The sequence below is a fragment of the Gracilinanus agilis genome, chromosome 4 (genome assembly GCF_016433145.1).
Source record: "Gracilinanus agilis isolate LMUSP501 chromosome 4, AgileGrace, whole genome shotgun sequence".
Lineage (NCBI taxonomy): Eukaryota > Metazoa > Chordata > Mammalia > Didelphimorphia > Didelphidae > Gracilinanus > Gracilinanus agilis.
The window spans coordinates 273,707,433-273,728,207 of NC_058133.1; the positions used below are offsets into that span (position 1 = coordinate 273,707,433).

General features: G+C 43.7%; 1 protein-coding gene across 1 annotated transcript in view; it reads right to left on the minus strand.

The window, feature by feature from the left end:
* The window catches only part of C4H6orf132 (chromosome 4 C6orf132 homolog), a 51,211-nt gene extending 33,117 nt beyond the window's left edge, over positions 1-18,094 (minus strand). The window contains exon 1 of the mRNA XM_044675310.1: positions 17,881-18,094. Within this exon, the coding sequence (XP_044531245.1) occupies positions 17,881-18,025 (145 nt within the window). The 5' untranslated portion in view covers positions 18,026-18,094. The remainder of the gene's footprint in view (positions 1-17,880) is intronic.
* Between the last annotated feature and the right edge of the window lie 2,681 nt (positions 18,095-20,775).

Here is a 20,775-nt window from a genome sequence, read left to right on the forward strand (position 1 = left end):
GGGTCCAGGCACAAAAGCTTCCAGGGTAGAAGATGGAGTTAGGGAAGGTCCAAGAGTATTAGGGAAAATAAGGAGACTGTCCCAGATTGAAAAGAGGGGTCACCCAGGGGAATAGGGGGAACCAAATTGGGAGAAATAGACTGGGGCCAGATTGAGGAGGAATTTGGACTCTGTAAACTGTGGGAAGTTGACCCTGCAGGGAAGCACATGAATCATATCTGAACGGACCAAGTAAAAGATCTGAAGTTCAAGGACAGTTTTGGATGTTTCTAGTTTCACTCCCAGGTAGAGTCCACACCACCAGGGCTAAGCTTTAAAGTGTAGATATTTCCCCAGATTAGAATTATTGGGGATCTCAAGATCAGGGCCTTCTTTACCTCACCCAGGGTTTTACCTCCCTACAGAAACGGATTTTCTGGGGAAATAGTAACTTAGGATCACTTTCCCAAAATGAAGTAGGAATAACTGAGATGAAAATAGTCCATAGTTTCCTGGGATATGTAAGGGAGGCTGGCTTTATAACTTTTTGCACCCCAAAGAATACTGGAATTGAAGTCAGAGAATCTGAATTCCTCCTTCATTTGCTTACTAGCTAAGAAACCTTTAGGATAAGTTAACTATTCTGGGCTGTGGCATCCTTCATCTATAAATGAAGGGACTGGACTAGAAGGTCTCTGAGGTTCCTTTTGGTGCTAAGTGTATATGCCCATGACCTTTGTTTGCCTTTATATTTCCCTAAAACATTTACCTATAAGAATGGTATACAGCTGTCCCTTCCACATTTCGGACACCAGGAGAGTCGTGTCCCCTTGATCTAGAAAATCTGAGTAAAAAAATTTGGCACTCTTTTCATATCAGAGAACAAGTCTGAATGAATTTATTCTTTGTCTTTTATGGGGTGTTTGTAGTACCTTTTTTGTAAATTTTGGGTTAAGTATGCATTTCTGAGTTTCTAAAATGTTTCTATGTCATCTGCTAGTCTTTATGTATTGTCTGTGTCTTCTATATTACTCCCCTTCCCCACCAAGTTCCCATTTAATTTCTTATGCTGGGGCAGCTAAATTCCAGGTGATTCAGGGCAAATCTGGCCTCAGACACTTCCAAGCTGTGTGACTCAGAGCAAGTCACTTAACCTCAATTACCTAGTCCTTATCAATCTTCTGCCTTGGAACTGATACTTAGAATTAATTCTAAGATGGAAGGCAAAGGCTTAAAAAAATTCTTATGCTAACCTGTGGTATATCAAAACCATGATGAAGAAAACTATATATTGGTGAGTATGGAGGGGTAGAATGAGAATGAGAAAGAGATGTAAGATGACTTAGGATGGGAATTTGTTTAAAGGGAAAGAGAACCCAGGAACCACAGCTTTTGAAATAATCAACATGGGAATGACCTCCCAGATCCCTTCCTATTCAGAAGTACTTTAATTTTTAGAGTTTGGTTGTTAGGGGATAATAAAGCCTGGAAGATAAGATAAAAGCAGAGCTAGCCCCATTTGCATTCCAAGGAACACCAGGGACAATCTTAGCTATAACTTTCTTGAAACCCAGATTCTTCCTTTCTTTGTCAATTATGTGCCATCTGCTTCTCTGAAGCTACTAGCAGTAAAAATTCTTAGAATACTTCCAAAGGCAGATGGACTTGTTTCAGGGACAAAAGAAGATACATACTGAGAGCATCTATCGATTCCAAAATAAACCTGCCTCTGGAGAATCTTAGGAGTTTTCAGATGGGAAGAACCTTGGCAATCATCTAGTTTTTTGTTGTTATTGCTCAGTTGTTTCAGTCATGTCTGATTCTTCATGACCCTAGTTGAGGTTTTCTTGGCAAAGATACTGGAGTGGTTTGCCATTTCCTTCTCCAATTCATTTTACAGATGAAGAAATTGAGATAAATAAAGTGAAATGACTTGCCTAGGGTCACACAGCTAGTAAGTGTCTTGAGGCCAGATTTGAATTCAGGAAGATGAGTCTTCCTGGCTTCAAGCCTGACATTCTCTCCACTTTGCCATCTAGTTGACCAATGTCTTCTTTTAAAGATGTAGAAAATGGAGCCCAGAGAGGAAGTGATTTGCTCAAAGTCATAGAGCCAGGAAGATGGAAGAGCCAGGACTAGAATCTGAGGGTCAAGAGCCTAGGAGGGAAAAAACAATAACAACTTAATGGAGGAACAAAGAGTAGCCCTTTGAAGGGGAGCAGTCAAGTTGGTCTCAGGGATCAGAAAGCCAGGGAACAAAGGACAAAGAAGTGACTTAAGAGCAACTAGGTTTTCCCAGCAAAACTTTGGAGAGGTGGGGGCAGCTGGGTAGCTCAGTGGATTGAGAGTCAGGCCTAGAGACGGGAGGTCCTAGGTTCAAATCCAGCCTCAGATACTTCCCAGCTGTGTGACCCTGGGCAAGTCACTTGATCCCCATTGCCCACCCTTACCACTCTTCCACCAAGGAGCCAATACACAGAAGTTAAGGGTTAAAAAAAAAAAAAACTTTGGAGAGGACAAGTTTCATTTTTTCTCAGACATAATTTAGGTCTTCTCAATGAATGCAATAAGTGATCTTTCCCCTTGTTTAAATTTTGTAAATACTTAAAATTAAAAATTTTTTTTAAAAATTGAATTAAAAAACAATATAAATATGCACTGCTTATAGCAAAATACCTCTGAAAAATTCAGATTTCCAAGAAAAGAGATTCTCTTTCCATTCCCCACCTCACCCTTCCCCCGCAAATAAAGGGTTTAGGATAGGATTCCTTTAAGTATCCAATTCCTTTGGTGCATTGAAAATAGGGTTTTCTTTATACTTCAATTCAAGCAGAGAGCACTGGATTTGGAGTCAGAACACCTGGGTTCAAATCCTGGCTTGGCTACTTCCTGCCCCAAAACCCAGAGGGGAGCCGTTTGTGGATTAGCTGATTTGTACAATCTGTTCCAGCTCTTAATCCTATTTGTATGATTCAATTCAGCTAGTATTTCTAGAGAGTCACTCTATACTAGCATGGAATTCCCAACATTCAATTAATGCAAGACTTTCCAGGAATGTGTCTTTTGCATTAAAATGAGAGACAGCTGCATTTCTGGCTCCACTTTAGATTGGAAACCAGAGTCCTGAGAATCTGGGACAACAGGCAGCTGCCCTTTCTCACAAGGGGCCCTGGTCAGAGTGGTTGGCTTTAAGTCATAACTGCAGGGCTAAAGAATTCAGTAGATATAGGATCAGGGAGGAAGGCACTCCCTGGTGGACCTGGACTTCCATTCTTACTTCTGCCACATTCCGGGTTCAGATCATGCCTCTGACTACCTACATGACAAAATCCCTGAACCTTTCTGGGACTCAGTTTCTTTTTATGCAAAATGAGAGCATAGGATTAGGTAAATTCTGAAATCCTTTGCATTTCTAAGCTTATGATCTTATGCAATAGAAGTGGCATTGACTAGGAACAGGAGACCTATGTTAGAGTACCAGTTCTGCTCACTGTGTGGTCTTGGACAAGTTACACCCTTCTCTGGGCCTAAACTTCCTTCTGGATAAAATGAGGAGCTTATGTCAAGATGGCCTGTAAGATTCCTTCCAGCTCTGACATCCTGTGGCTCTATGACTTTAGGATTCAAAGTTTGGTGGAGCCCCAAGAGAATGATGCTCTTAACACTCCAGGGAGAGGATTTCTAAGAATACCATCCTCTGGATTCTCTAAGGAAGGTGATCTTAGTCTTGTCCTTTGATGAAGCCTACAGATTCATTCTCTGAAAAAAATCTTTTTAAATGTTTAAAATAAAATACATAGGATTACAAAGGAAGTTGACATTCCAAAATAAAGATGTATTTTTTTTCCCATCTAGTTTAATGGATCCTCTGAAATCTATTCCCAGACTCCAAGTTAAGAACTCCCTGTTGTCAAGGAAGACAGAGCCAAAATTCAGCAACTCTGGCAATACTAACTAGTTATCAGAACTCCCCCCAACCCCCAAATTTAGTGCTCCTTGCCTCTTCAAATTAGATTTTATAGGGGGCAGCTGGGTAGCTCAGTGGACTGAGAGCCAGGTCTAGAGACGGGAGGTCCTAGGTTCAAATCCGGCCTCAGACACTTCCCAGCTGTGTGACCCTGGGCAAGTCACTTGATCCCCATTGCCTACCCTTACCACTCTTCTGCCTTGGAACCAATACACAGAATTTAAGGGTTTAAAAAAAAATAAAAAATAAATTAGATTTTATATTGACTTGTCTATTCTTTATGTCTTGGTATCTCTGACTACCCCTTGTTCATAGAAGGTGTTTAATAAGTGGTTATGGAACTCACTCTAAATTTATATGGATTTAGTAATTTCCTGAATCTGAAAGCTAAGATCTCTGTTCCCCAAATCTCTTCACTTACCCCTAGTGACACCTCCCCTCTAGAAAGGCCTCACTCTAGGGTTAGAAGCAGGTCAGTCAAGCTACATGCAAAACCAGAATTCATGGGGACCAGGGACACCTGTCCAGTTCTAGAAATTTGCATGCACTTCATTAGGAACATCCAGGGCCAACACTCAAGGCTCCATTTGTATATAGCTTCCAGAAGAGAACTCTTCAAACCATTGACTAAGTTAAGTGAAACCTTAGTGTTCTCTAGAGGCAGTTGACTTGATCCTGTTTGCCTCAGTTTCCCCAATAGTTTCCAAAATTTATTTTCCCAATTAAAAAAAATAGTTTCCCCCAAATTTCCAAATAGTTGACCCCTTGGGCCCTGCTAACAACAACTTCTACTACTACTACTTCTTCTCCTCTTTTTCCTCCTCCTTCTTCTCTTCCTTTTTCTTCTTCTTCTTTCTTCACCCTGCTAATTTCTGAGAAATTCAGAATGGGAAATGAGCTCTGTATCGGATACAAGCTCTTTGAGGGCAGGGATTTTCTCATTTTTTTTAAAAACTCTTTTCCTTCTGTTTTAGTATGAATTCTAAGATAGAAGAGTGGCAAGGGCCAGGCAACTGGGGCTAAGTGACTTTCCCAGGGTCACACAGTAAGGAAGTATCTAAGGCTAGATTTGAACCTAGGTTCTCTTGACTTTAGGCCTGATACTCTATCCACTGTGCAACCTAGTTGCCCCCCTCATTTATTCTTTGTATCCTGAGCCCGGCACATAGAAAATACTTATGAGATGCTTGCGTTGGATTGCTCCAAAGTCTTCCTATCCATTCCTTATTCCCAACCCTAACCTTCTCTCCCTTGCAAAACCTCTTGAGGATTCTGCAACAGATTTTATTGAATTTCTCTTAAAAAGCACAATACTGCAAAAGTCAGTTGAATCCTTAAAAAATATCAGATTAAACCCTCTCCTTGTCGTCTTTTCCCTTCCTCACCCTGACCTTTATGTCTAAGTTAGGATAGGGAAGTTGGGGTCTGACATTAGCAATCACTATTTCAACTTGGTATGCCCTTGAAAAACACACAAGGAATAGAGCGGGAGGAAAATCTCCAAAGAATGGAGCACCCACAATGGAGCTCCCCATCCTCCCATAACAAGTACAAAAACCATGTCAGAATCAGAACTGGCAGGGCTCCAGCTGGTAGGAACCCCATGAAGATTGGGGACAGCTGTCTGGTCTATTCCCAAATCCTAGAAGGGCTCAGATCACACAGAGCACTTCCAGATGTTGCCCTCTTAAGGACATTAGCGAAAATCCCAAACCTTTATGTGGGACACAGTAAGGAAACTGATCTGGGAAACTCAGCCCTGTAGGCTCCCTCAAGCAGGAAGGGAGAGGATTTATTAAGTACCTACTACGTACTAGGCACTGTGCTAAGTGAATTACAAGTATGATCTCATTTGGTCCTCCCAACAACCCTGGGAGGTAGACGTTGCTATTATCCTCATTTTACTCAGGCAAAAGGGGTTAAGTGACTTGGTCAGTCACATAGCTCGTGTCCAAGGTTGGATTTGAATTTGGGTTTTCCTGAGTCAAAGTCCAGCACTCTATCCTCTGTACCACCTAGCTTCCTTGGCTCCTATTTCTCCCTTGAGTAAGAGCAAAAATCATTATTAATGATAACAATAACAACAACAACAATATATTTGCATAGCTTTTTGTGGTTTACAAAGGGCTTTCTCCACAACAGAACAGTGAGATCTACAGTTTCGTTGTTAATCTGCCCTGTTTGACTCCTCATGAACCCATTTGGGGTTTTCTTGGCAAAGATCCTAGAGTAGTTTGCAATTTCCTTCTCTGGCTCATTTTACAAATGAGGAAACAGAGGCAAACAGGATTAGGTGACTTGCCTAGGGTCACACAGCTATTAAGAGTCTGAGGTTGGATTTGAACTCAGATCTTTCTGACTCCAGACCCAATACGCTACTCTTCCATCTACTTGCTCAGGTTGAGAAGGCCACTCTAATTAGTCTTTTTTTTTTTTAAACTCTTACTTTCCAGCTTACTGGGTATTGGTTCCAAGACAGAAAAGTGATAAGGGCTGGGCAATGGAGGATAAATGTCTTGCCCAGGGTCACACAACCCAACACCTTCCATCCCCAGGTCTGGCTCTTTATCCACCGAACCACCTAGCTGCCCCACCATATTCCTTTTAAAGTGGGATAAGCCTTTGATTCTGTAGTACCACTCCTGGGTCTGTATCCCAAATGGATAATAAAAAAAGGAGAAAGAACCTACTCGTACAAAAATATTTATAGCTGCTCTTTTTGTGGTGGCAAAGAATTGGAAATTGAGGAGATGTCCAACAATTGAAGAATGGATAAACAGATTGTGGTATATGTTGATGATGGAATACTATTGTTCTATAAATGATAAACAAGATGATTTCAGAAAAAGTTGGAAAGATCTACATGAAGTGATGAAGAGTGAAATAAGCAGAACCAGGAGAACATTGTTCACAGTATAAGCAATATTGTGGGATGATCAATTGTGAAAGAGTTAGCTACTCTTAGCAATACAATGATCCAGAACAATTCTGAGGGGCTTATGATGGGGAATGTTTTCCACTTCCAGAGAAAGAACTTTTGGAATAGAATGGATTTGGATCTTTCACATCTATGTATTTATAATTTTATTTCAGGGTTTGGGTTTTATGTGAGTGTGTTCTTACAACAATGACCAATATGGAAGTGGGTTTTGCAAGATAATACATGTATGGCCCAGATCAAATTGTTTACCATCTCCAAGTGGGAGAAAGGAAGGGAGGGAAAGAGACAGTTTGGATCTTATAATTTTAGAAAATGTATATGAAATTGATTATATAAAAGTGGAAAAATAAAATATCCTTTTGTAAAAAACAAACAAACAAAAAACGAAGTGGGATAAGCAAGAGAAAAGTCAAGGATCAAGACCCCTTACTCAGAGTCTTCCTCCTTCCCCACCCTTCCAAGTTTGGGAGTGTTCTATTTTTACTTCCCCTCTTCTCCTCACCCCCTACTTCCACCCTACCCCTTAGGGCAGGGGTCGGTAACGTATGGTTCTTTCTGCAGGAGCCATAAAGTCAATTTTTTTTCAGGCACTGTTACAGGAGCGCACACTGTGAGCACTGCACGACTCTTACGAAATTGCATTTTAAAAAATGTGGCGTTTATGGCTCTCACGGCCAAAAAGGTTGCCGACCCCTGCCCTAGAGCCTTGTTCCCTCAGCAAACTCCCTCAGTTACTATAGAGGCAAAATAATAGAGGTGGATGACAGATCTATGCAGATTTCTTCTACCCTGCAATTAGTTGATAAACACTTATTAAGTGCTTACTATGGTGTAGATCCTGATACAAGGAAAGGCAAAAGCATAGTCCCTCCAGTAAAGAAGCTTACATTCTTGAGGGGGCTATCTTAGCAGGTACACCAAGGGCCAGCAAGGTCTACTGGACAAAGGTGCCAGGAATCCTGGGTCTCTTCTGTCCTGGGTCTGGGAGACCTGGAACCTGTCAAACTCAGGGAGCATCTCCATCTCAGAGGAAGCTGCTGGTGAAGAAAAATAACAGGCAGTCTTGGAGGGAAGGGCAAGGATGGATGCAAGAAGCAAAAGCACAGCAGAAGCATTAGCCCTGTAGCTGTCCGTGGTTCTCCTTTATGAGTTTCCTACAGACTCCAGTTAAGAAATCCTATTACTGGAAAGTTAGAGAGAGGAGGAGAAGGAGGAGGGAGCCCAATAATGAGTCATGAGGCTGGAGCCCCACAAAGCCAGGGTGACTGCTGGCCCCAAGATCCTTTCTCTGCAATTCTTTCCTCCTACCTTCATGTCTCATTTCTGACTAATAGAACCAGGCTCAGAATAATTGAATTCCCAGATCCATCTATCATTCACTAGGTACCACATGCAAAGGCCACTGTGACAGGTAATTCATGGGATGGGGAAGTCTGCAGATGGTCCCTTACCCTCTAGGATCTTTAAAAGTTTGCTCAGCAATAATACATGTTTAATTCAGTGGAATTTCTTGTCAGGTCCAGGAGAGGGGAGAGAAAAGGGAGAGGGAGGGAAAATGAATTATGTAGCCATGAAAAAATACTCTAAATTAATTAATTAATTAAAAAACAACAAGGGGGCAGCTGGGTAGCTAAGTGGATTGAGAGCCAGGCTTAGAGATGGGAGGTCCTAGGTTCAAATCTGGCCTCAGCCACTTCCCAGCTGTGTGACCCTGGGCAAGTCACTTGACCCCCATTGCCTACCCTTACCACTCTTCTGCCTTGGAGCCAATACTCAGTATTGACTCCAAGACAGAAGGTAAGGGTTTAAAAAAAAAAAAACAAAAAAAAACAACATAATATAAAAAGAAAGCAGTTTGCTCAGGGGGCATGTAGGTGGCTCAGTAAGATTGAGAGCTGGGCCTAGAGAAGGGAGGTTCTGAGTTTAAATTTGCCCTCAGATATTTCCTAGCTGTGTGACCCTGGGCAAGTCACTTAACCCCCATTGCCTAGCCCTTACCACTCTTCTGCCTTGGAACCAATACATGGTATTGATTTTTAAGATGGAAGGTAAGGGTTTTAAAAAAACTTGCTTAAATCTGGGCTTCCTCACTGTGTGACCCTAGGCAAGTCATGGAAACCAGTTGCCTAGCTGTTGCCACTCTTCTGCCTTAGAATCAATACTTAATACTAGTTCTAAGACAGGAGGTAAGAGTTTTTTAAGAAGCTAGCCAATCATACAAGGTAATGTATGAAAAATATTAGCTCAATCATGGACTGGGAGTCAGGAGAACTGGGTTCGTCTTCCAGTTCAACTGTGATTTTGCTGTGTGGGTTTGGACAAGTTGTCTTCCTTCTCTGGGTTTTTCAGTTTGCTCTTCTGTAAATGCAGGGAGTGGACCAGATTATCTCTAAGGTCTTTTGCAACTGACATTCTAGGAGTGAGTGATTCTACAAGTGGCTCAAATAAGGAAGACTCTGAGAGCTAAGAGGAGGAAATATCAGTGTAAGCTGCTATAGTCAGAGAAGGTTTCCTGGAGGTGCTCCTGGAGCTGAATCCCCATCTAGGATTCTAATAAGCAAGGAGGCAAGGGTGGGGTGGGGTAGAAAGAGGACTGATATAGGTAAACAGGCAGAACACAGGCACCATGTGATCCTTAAGCAGAATTTCCAGGCTCCTGCATCCCTTCTTCCTTGACCTTTTTTATTTCTAAAAGAATAAATACAGCTTTTCTTCCTTCTCTACCTCCTATTTCCTTTCACTCTGCTCCTTCCCTCGTAGTGCCCCCAAACTCTTGGGCTGGGCAAATAGACTCTAGGAACACCCTAATCCTATATTTACTTGTATGCCAGGTTTAGTGCCCAGAACGAAAGCTCTTTTACAATGGGATTGTTTCTCAACTTTGCCCAACACCTAGGACAGTGCCTTCGCACATAGTAGGTGCTTAAGACTCTTCTGCTGAATCTAATGGAATAAATGCTTGTTGACTGAATACTCTTAGCAAGGAGAGTTGTCTTCAGTCCTGGGGATGAGGAAGAAAGAGTTGGGGCAAAGACAGTGACCTTCTGAGCCCAAATGACCCCAGAGCTACAGGCTGGAGGGCAGCCTCTAATCGGATCCCAGGGAGTTAGGCAGGGACAGAGGCTTAATTCTGTTGTTGTAACCTAGAATAATCCCAGTGACCCCAGTCCCCCTCATCCCAGGTCCTGTTCTAATCCACTGTCCCTGTCAGCCAGGGGGCAGCCACTGCCTTCCCAGCCGAGGGTGGTGAGGGGCAGGAAGGGATGCAGCCAGTAATTGACCATAATGAAGTCCTTCCTTGGTAATTAGCAGGTGAGAAGGACAAGAGGTTGAAAAGCTCCAGCCCTTCCCAGAAGGACTCCTGAGTAATCAGTGATTGCCTCACTCAAAAGCAAAAGCAGAGAGGATGGATTAGACCAAGGACAGAGGAAGCTTTAGAGGGCATGGGGAGTCCTAAGAGGGTGGTCCCAAAAGAACATCAAGGAAAGGTCAGTAGGGCTGGGAAGGGGGCCGTGGGCTTCTGTGAGGAGGAAGAAACAGAGATGATCATAGATGGGTAAGGAACAGTATGAAAAGGAAGAAAAGAGAGGGGCTGTGGAGTATATGTATGGGGAGGGTGACATGGGATAGGGTCGTAGGAAGTCTCCCTATTTTTCCTGGGAAATACAGAATCATGGGGGCAACTTGGTAGCACGATGGATGGAGTGCCAGGCCTGGAGTTGGAAGGACCTGGGTTCCATTCTGACCTCACACACTTCCTAGCTGTGTGACCCTGGACAAGTCACTTAACCCCCATTGCCCACCCCCTTGCTGCTCTACTGTCTTAGAGTTGATATTAAAACAGAAGGTAAGTGTTTAGAAAAATAAACATAGACCCATGGATCTGGAAGGGGTCTTGGAGATCATCTAAGACAAGAGAATTCTTAACTTTTATGAGGTCATAGATCCCTTTGGCAGTCTGGAAAAACCTAATGTAATCCTTCTCAGAATCATTTTTAGATACATAAAATAAAATACATAGGATTGAAAAAGAAACCAAGGATAGTAAAACAAGTATTAAAAATATTAAAATTTCAGGGGCTCAGTGGTTTGAGAGCCAGGCCCAGAGATGGAATGTCTTGGGTTCAAATTTGACCTCAGGCACTTCCTAGTTGTGTGACCTTGGGTAAGTCACTTAACCCCCATTGCCCAGCCCTTATAACTCTTCTGCCTTGGAACCAATATACAGTATTGATTCTAAGACAGAAAGTAAGGGTTTAAAAAATTAAAATATTAAAATTTCCAAGTTCCCACCCTGCTCTCCAAGTCTGTGGACTTCAGGCTAAGAACCCCTTATCTAGTCTAACCTCCTTATTTAAAGATGGTCCAAGAGATCCAAAGCAAGGAGGTAGTTTGCTTAAGGTCATATAGACAGTTAAGATACTGAAACAGATTTGGACCCACGTTTTGAGCCTTGAAATCTTGGGCTCTTTGGCCAGCACCGTGAAAATTGGCTACAAAAGCAACAATAACAAGGGATTATATAATACATGTACTGCAGAGGGGGGGAAAGGGGAGGAAGAGGGTGGCAAGCCGAGTATGTGTATGAGCAAAGCTCCAGGCAAACCACAGAACACCTCCAGGAAACAAAAGCACAAACAAAAGTCTCCTTCACACCTCTAGAAGGAAAGTCACAGGTCAGCCTTCCTTGCTGTTGCCAACCTGGTCCTGGCTGAGATTAGCTTAGTTCCACTTATAAAGAATCCAACTCCAGAGACTAAACAACTGCCAAACCCTCGACCAAGTCCCCTTAGAGGTTTTCATTAATCTTCCTTTATTTCAGGAGGCTGGGAACATTAAAAAAGTTATATTTCAATATAATTGATTTCTATTGTAATCCTATTTTATTCTTTGAAAACTAGTAACCTGAGGAGTTTATAGGCTTCACCAAACTTCTAGGGGAGTCCATGACATAAAAATGATTAAGAACAGGGGCAGCTGGGTGGTTCAATGGCTAGAGAGCCAGGCCCGGAGATGGGAGGTCCTGGGTTCAAATTTGGACTTGGATATATTCCAGCTGTGTGACTCTGGGCAAGTACTTAACCCTCCTCGGCTAGCCCTTACTTCTCTTCTGCCTTGGAACAAATATATAGTATTGATTCTAAGACAGAAAGTAAGATTTTAAAAAAGAAAGAAAGAAAAGAAAACAATATTCTGAAGAGTCTGTAGTCCATGACACAAAATGGTGAAGAATCCTTATGCTAATGCAATGTAGGAGAAATAACAAAAGCCTTTATTCCATCTCTGCACCTGTTTGTGACTTGCTAGTTCTACAATTCCCAGAGAGTTTTATGAGCCTCAGCTTCCTAATATAAACAATAAAAAGCCTGGCGGTATAATGGATAGAGTGCTACATTTAGGTTGGAAGGACTGAGTTCAAATTCTGCCTCAGACACTTACCAGATGTGTGACCCTGGGCAAGTTATTTCCCTTGTCAGCTTCAGAGTACTTATCTATAAAATGGGGATAATAATAGCACCTACTATACAGATTGTTGTAAGGCTCAGAAGAGATCATTCATGTTACGTGCTCTGTAAACCTTAAAGTACTACATAAATGCTAGCAATTATTGTTATTGTTATTAAAATAATATTTGCACTAGGTTGATGTAAGGACCCAAATGAGAGGGCATCTGTAAAATATTATCTGAACATTAGCTTGAAGAACAGTAATGATAGGCACATACTTCAGAGCTTTCGGGGTGGTGGCCTCTTCTCTACTGCACTTAGCCAAATGGCTCTGAGGTGCCAGCCAATTAGAGAGGCATTCAGGAAACCTGCAATGGGGGTGGGACTGGGTCTCGTATAATGGGGAAAGAACCATCCCTAGAGTCAGAGTGCTTGGGTTCAAATTCCCCTTCTGATATACCTTGGGCAAGTCATTTAACCTCTATAGGTCTCAGTTCCCTCATCTGGAAGGTTAGAGTAGATGGTCTTCCAGCTCTACAATCATTAGCCTATGATGCTTATGGAATTTCTGGGGTCCTGGGCATCCATCTATCAGACACGAGGTAACTGGGAAATGAACCAGACCCTGGACTCTCTAAAGATATGCAAGGCTATTTCTCCCCCTCAAAGTCAGGGTAGAGTAGATGGTCTCTCCCCAGGAAGCTGACATGTAAACAGTAAAGCTCTGTTGAGAAATGAGGAAGATGGGGGTGGAAGGGATGAAGAGGAGCTTAGGGGAACATAAGGTCCCTTCCAGGTTTTCAGGAAGGAGACCCACCCTGGCTTAAAGGGAAGAACCTTGAACACCAGAGTGCTTCATGAAGGGCTTTCCTATCCATTATCTCATGTTATCATTCCTATAACCCTGTGAGGTAGAGGGTGCAGGTATTATTAACAACAACCCCATTTTACAGATGAGGGAACTGAGGCTCAGGGATATGGAGGGATTTGCCCAAGGTTACACTGCCAGTAAAGGGCGTGGAGTAATGATTCAAGCTTGGAATTGTCTGACTCCAGAAACAGTGCTCTTTCCACAAGACTCGTTAGGACAGGAGATCTTTCTTACCTACAGCTAAGGAATCTGACAGCATACTAGGGATAGTCTGGCAATCGTGCCATCAGGTTGTTGTTGATCAATCTTTTTGGTCCTGTCTGATACTTGGTGATCCCATTTGGGATCTTGGCAAAGATATTGGAGTGGTTTGCCATTTCCTTCTCCAGTTCATTTTACAGATGAGGAAACTGAGGCAAACAGGTGAAGTGACTTGCTTAGAGTCACAGGGCTAGATGTGAACTCAGGTAGAGGAGTCTTTCTGACTCTAGACCCAGCATTCTGTCCACTGTACCTCTTAGCTGCCCATTGCCATCAGATGATCCTAATCTGTTTCTCCAAAGTCCATTAGCAAAATACATATACATTCTGTCCTGTATTTTCCTAATGCATCTGGGGTGGAAATTGGGAGAGGGGACTCCCATAATATATTAAAAATTCCTAGCACCTCCCCACCCAATCCTTCTACATTGATTTTTCCATATCTCTATTACTATAGTCTGCTGATGGGCCAATCCTTATCACACCAGGTTCCAAAGGAATTATCACTGCAAGAGGGTCTGAGGATTCTAGTCTTTAGGTCCTTGTGTGACTTTGAGAGAGTTGCTTCATTCCTCTCAAAATCAGTTTCCCCAGATGTCTAATAGGACAGTGAGGAGAAAAGAGCTGAGGAAAGCTTGAGTAAACGGTGCTGGAAATAAGCTTTTGATAGGAGAGATGGATAGAATCCTATGATGTTGTTTACAAGAAGTACATCTGACACAGGGAGACACACACAGAGTAAAGGTAAGGGGCTGGAGCAGAATTTATTATGCATCATCTAAAGTAAAAAAAGCAGGAGTAGCAATCATGATCTCAGACAAGGCTAAAGCAAAAATAGATCTCATTAAAAGAGATAAGGAAGGAAATTATAACTTGCTAAAGGGTACCATAGACAATGAAGTAATATCAGTACTAAACATATATGCACCAAATGGTATAGCCTTCATATATATATATATTTAACCCTTACCTTCCATCTTAGAACCAATATTGGTTCCAGGACAGAAGAGTGGTAAGGGTAAGGGCTAGGTGCTGGGAGTTAAGTGATTTGCCCAGGGTCACCCAGCTAGGAAGTGTCTGAGGTCAGATTTGAACTCAAGGTCTCCCATCTTTGGGTCTGGCTCTCATTCCACTGAGCCACCTAGCTGCCCCCAGCTTTCAGATTTTTAAAGGAGAAATTAAATGAGCTTCAGGAGATAAGAGTGGTAGAAATAAACCCCATTTGCATATTTCCTTGTGCTTTTCAAAGTACTTCCATGTTTATTATCAGAATGTATGGTTTTCGTGAGTGGCTAGACAGTGAAGTGCTTAGAATGCTGGGCATGGTGTCAGGAAGACTCATCTTCCTGAGTTCAAATCTGGCCCCTAACTGGGTGACCCTAGTCCAGTCACTTCACCCTCTTTGCTTCAGTTTCCTTATCTATAAAAAGAGTTGGAGAAGGAAACAGCAAACCACTCCAGTGCCTTTGCCAAGAAAACCCCAAATGGGATCAGGAAAAGTCAGACACAACTGAAAAGTCACTGAACAACAACAAATGATTCTCATAATTCTAGGAGATTGTCAGAACAGATATGATTTCCATTTGAGATGAGAAAACTGAGTGAAATCCAGAGGCAGTCAATAGCAGAGTCAGGATTAGAATCCAGGGCTCTTGACTCCTGGTCCATTCTTTCCATAGTTGGGTTCTGGTATAAACAATTCTCCCTCCCTCTCCCATGCCATACATACCCACCCACCCCTATTCCTGTTTGACAGGGTGGAGGGCCAGCTGCCACACCCACCAGCACCCAACACTTCCAACTCAGTTAGCACACAGGAAACACGGAGAACTGACTACCCAATACATGCTTTATTTTCCAGCCCTACTTGTGCTGGGACGAGCCCAGGCTGAGTCAGCTGTGTGCCTAGGCCCTGCCCTGGGGAGAGGGAGCTGCCCCATGGGCTGCTGGCCCTGCCCAAACTGAGGAAGGATACCAGCACCTCCTGGATCCAGGGTTCCCTCTTCCACTGTCTCACCAAATTCCAAGGGCCAGGAAGAATGAGACCAAAAAATTTCCTTCTTCCTCTTCTGGTGCAACCTTTGGCTAATCTCTATTAGCCCAGAGCTCAGAGATTAGAGGAGGATACAGAAAGAAGAGTTTCATCCCCAAATCCTTCCCAATCCCACTGAATTAAGAGCCAAGAAGGTCCTGTGAGCTCTGCCTGGCACATGAACACACAGGGTATATTAGGGTAGACACTAGGCTCTGCCCCTTTCCTCAAATGCACAACTTCATAGATTTAAGGGGGAAGGGAACTCAGAGGCCATCTAAGAACTCCCTCCTGCTACACATGAGGAAACTGAGTCCTGGACAAGTCATTGCTCAAAATCAGGAAGATGGTAAAGCAGTCTCACCCCATCATCTTCCAGACAAGGGGCAATCATTTTGAGTTCATCCTCATAATGGCCATTCCTTCCCTCACTAGACCTCTTTGCTCACTGATTGTATAAACTGCAAATATTTGAGACTGTTTTGCATTTGTAGAGTTTATTTCTGCGCTTCATATTGTGTGTGTGTGTGTAAATTGTAAGTTCCTCAATGTCAGGGACCAAGTTCAGGTAACTTGTCTCTCCATTCAGGCTAACACAGATTCCTTGAAGGTCCCCACCACCACTGGCATAAACTCTCCTGCTCCTCCTGCAACTGGTAGTAATAAAGAAAGGTTCCCTGAAGCAGGACACTAGAACCGACTAGTGTCCAGTGACTGCAGGGGCCCCAAGTGGGGTTCTTGAAGCTTGTCCTTGCCACACCCCCAGAGACACAAGCTCATCTTGGGCTTTCCAGAAGTGTCTGACAAAGCTTGTGGCTGATCTACGACTGAATCGTCTTCTTTTCCACCCTCCATTTCCCCCAAATTAGAAGAAGTACAAATTGCAATGAGATGGATTGATAAGGCGACACACAGTCCAAGCCCTGGGGCTTGGATGAACTGTCCACTAATTTCTTCCTTTGTAAATGGCTGTCCATCCTGACCTAATTTAGCAGTAGGGACTGCTGCAGGAGGGTACAGTGGAAAGGGTCAGAGGACTTGAATGATCTTGGCTAAGTCATTAAGACTTTCTAGGTCTAAGTTTCCTTACTTGTAAAGAGAGGGAGGTGGTCTAAATGACCTTAGAATTCTATAACCACTTTCTCCCCCATTCCAACCACCACAATTTTCTCTCTTAATCTGAACCTACTTCTTTCTAACAGAGCTCCTTAATACCATTCATCTGGCCTCAGACTTCCTAGCTTATGTGACCCTGGACAAGTCACTTAACCCCATTTGCCTAGCTTTTGCCCTTCTGTCATAAGAATTTTTACTGAGGCAGAAGGTAAGGGTTTAAAAAAAAAAATTAGAGAAATCCAGAGCCCAGAATGACTCTGATGACAGGGATGAGAGTTGGGGAAAAGTCGATATTAAGTGAAATTATGAGTCATTTCTTCACATGGACTGGCACCAAGGACAGTCAACCCTCACCTCTATTGACTTTTTCAAAGGCTGATAGAAAACCCAAACATGCCAAAGTGGGAGGGGCTGCGTGAATAGTGTGGCTCTGATGACCCTGGAACAGCTGGCTCACCGGTGCCTCCTCTGACCAACCTGGCCCTAATGTGGCAACACTGGGCAGGACCTGTGGCAAGGTCAGGGCATGGGAGTCTGGGGTAAGGGCAAGGCAAGGGGTGTCAGGAGAATCCCTCAGCTCTCTCTCTGATTGAGAGCTGGAACCTTCGAGATCATTTAGTAAAACCCTTTTTTACAGATGTGGAACTGAAGACAGGAGGGGGAACTTGACTCAGAAAGAAAAGCTTCCAGATTAGAAAGACAAAAGGGGATATCGGGTGGGGGAGGGAGATCCATTGGCAGGCCCAGCTACAAACCCTCTCAGACTGTGAGAACTAAAAAAAAAAAGTTATTAACCAAGACAAGGAAGAAGGAACTTCAGAAAGAGGGCTGTGGGGCTCTCAGGCAGGGGAGTGGGAGGAAGTCCTGCATTGCCTTCCTTTGGGATCCCCTCCATGCACACACAGACATCTCTAGATCCCAACAGCACCACCTCCTCAGAGCCCAGCCCAGCAATCAGTCTCTTAGCTCTCCTCCCCCTTCCCCAGCAGTTTCTCTCTCTCCCTAATTCACAGGTTCTAACGCGTCCCTTTCCCGTCCTCCTTCTTCTCCGAGTCTCACGTCTTCCCTGCAGCACAGAACCCATGCAGGGAGCCTCAACCTCGCGCACCCCGGGCCAATGTGCCTCTCCGCTCTCTGCAGGGAGAACAGGAAGGAAGACACTGGGCCAAACCCTTCAGGGGGGCTTTCGGGGGCCCCTTTAATTCCCTGGCCCCACCTACTGGCAGAGCTCTCCCCCTCCAGGCCCCAACTGCAGAAACGACTCACCAAAGTCCCTGGTCCCCTGTACGGGGACCTCTTGGGTGAAGATCCAGGGCGGGTTGGTGGCGTACAAAGAGGTGGTGGTGGGAGTTGAATGCTTCTTCCCGAAGAGTTTGCTGAAGGTCCCTTGCACAGACTGGTTCTTCTTCATCTTGCCCCCAGTCTGTGTTGGGGTGCGGAGGGCCTTCTCCTCCCCTGCACAGGGCTCTACCGAGTTGGGCTGGACTCTGCACCGGCCTCTCCCCGAAGGGAAGACTCTAAGAAGCCATGCCCCAGTCCACGGTCCTTAGCCCGACACGGGCTGCAGCGGACTGCAGGTGCTGGCGGCTCCGCAGCGCTACTGGAAATGGGAGGCACCTGGACAGGTAGAAGGCTTGGTTGCTGTTACCTGGCCCCGCCCAGCCGCCGCGCCACAGCAGCCGCCCCACCGCCCAACTCCCCGGGTCACATTCCTGCCTCCCTCCTGCCTACAACAAGCCATTGTTCGGCCGGCCTAGCTCGGGTAGTCTGGGGATCTCTGCCCAGCACACCTCCTTCCTAGGAGGGATGGCCACCTAGGATCTCCCTTGGCAGTTTTTGGCGGGGCCCAACGAATCCTTCCACTCAGGTTCCCTGATTTCTCCCGCTGTCCCAACATTCCTTGAGGAAAGGGTTTAAATTCCCATAAGACCTAGGTGGATGCATCGTGCTTCACTAGGACCAAAGGTAGGAGTTAGACCAGAAACAGAGCTTTGAGAGCATCTAGTCATCTTTTTAAAGAGCAGAAAAAGACTTGTGCAAAGTTATCCCAAAGAATAAGGAGTGGAGGCAGACTTCAAATCCAATTCCTTTTTTTAGTCCTTCAGTCTCATTCCACAAACATTTATTGAGTGTAAGCTAGAGGCAGTATGGCATAGTGGCCTGGGCACTGGACTTAGAAGGCAGGGGTTCAACTCCCAGGGACTCTTACTTTTTTCCCCCTAATTTTAATTTTTTAGTAATTTTTTAACATTCGAAACTTATTTCCATATTATCCATTTTTGTAATAGAGAAATCTTTTAAAACCAACCCCCCAAATCCCATACCCATATAAATAAATGATAAATCATGTTTTCTTCTGGATTTCTACTCCCACAGTTCTTTCTCTCACGGTGGATAGCATTCTTTCTTATAGGTCCCTCAGAATTGTCCTGGATCATTGTATTGTTATTAGTAGCAAAGTGTATTACCATCTGATCATCCCACAATGATCTCCTGGTTCTGCTTTTTTCACTCTGCATCAGTTCATGGAAGTCTTTCCAGTTCTTATAGAAATCAAGTAGTTCATCATTTCCCAGGGACTCTTACTAAGCTGAAACTTGTGAGCTCAGATGCTGTGTGGCCCTGAATAAGTCAATGAACAGGAATCTTATCAGTAAACTGAAAGGATTAGACTCCATAACTTCTAAGGTCATGCCCAGATCTAAATCTATGTTCCTATGACCATACAAGATGCTGAGGGATTTCTTTAGGAAAGCCTTCAGAGGTTTGAGCAAGTCCCAGGTCATGAACTATTTTCTTTGGGGGATATTAAGGGAGTCTGGGTTCTGTTTGCTCCAGGCCTTGGAAAGCCAGAGAGAAAGATGAGAGAGGAAAGGGTGGAAGTCAGGTTTATGCCTCTGCACAAGCAAATTATGTAGGGGAGGCTGTGAAGTGTGTAATTCAGTGACAGAGCTTTCCCCTGAATTACGCCTGTAGCAGCCCCTCTTTGTAATTCCCTTTTCCTCTGTCTGACTTACAAAGACTCAGAAATGCTCCAGACATCCAGATACTTGTATGTAATTATGATTAGACTTCACCAGTTAGTGGCTCAGTTGTGTGGCATGGGAGCTTCTGACCTCCATAAACTAATGTCCCCCTGACCTTTGAGATACTTATGACCAGACAAGGTCTTGAAATTGGTAATTTAACAAAAAACTCTTACTTTCTGTCTTAGCAAAAATACTAAATATTGATTCCAAAGCAGAAGAGCACTAAGGGCTAGGCAGTGGGGGTTAAGTGACTTACTTGCCCAGAGTCATATAGCTAGGAAGTGTCTGAGGCTGGATTTGAGCCTAGGTCCTCCTCTTATTTCTCTGTTCTGTAAAAGATTTTGTGTTATCCACTCATGCTGAAGCTCATATTTAGTTAGAGTACCATATATGAAGACAATAAGTCATCATATGTGTGCATGTATATATACACATATGTACATATATAAATTACATGCAAAATAAATGCAAGCTAAAAATGAGGGGAAGGGCACTAGCAGACAGGGTTAGGAGAGGCTTCCTGTGAGAGGCTGTGCTTGAGCTGGGTTTGAGGGAAACAAGGGATTCTAAGAGGCAGCAGAGAGGTGGGAATGCACTCCAGGAAAGAGGGCGAGTCAGTGCAAAGGTAGGGAAACATGTAAAGATGGGAGATAGAGATGTGTCTCTAAGCACTGTGAGTGATGACTGAAGTGTAAGCCAATTGTTGCCCAAAAGGAGCTGAGAGTCTCATCACAGAGATGAGCCCTTCCTATAGAGAACAAGAGAAGTTACATATATATATAACATATATATACATATATACACATATATATTTGTATATATACACACGATGCATAAATAATAGATCAATCAATAGATACTGGACCTGTGCTTTTATTAAGATAGGGAGCTCCAGGATGAAGGAACTCTGTACCCATATAAGCTGGTACCTTCTTTGCAACTTCCAAGCTGAGAGAGTTGCCTAGAGTTCTGAGAGGTTAGGTGATTTAGCCAGGGTTACACAATCAGCAGATGGCAGAGGCAAGGCTTGTGGGGTCTTCCTGGCCCCCAGAACAGCTCTCTCTCTCTCTCTCTCTCTCTCTCTCTCTCTCTCTCTCTCTCTCTCTCTCTCTCTCTATATATATATATATAT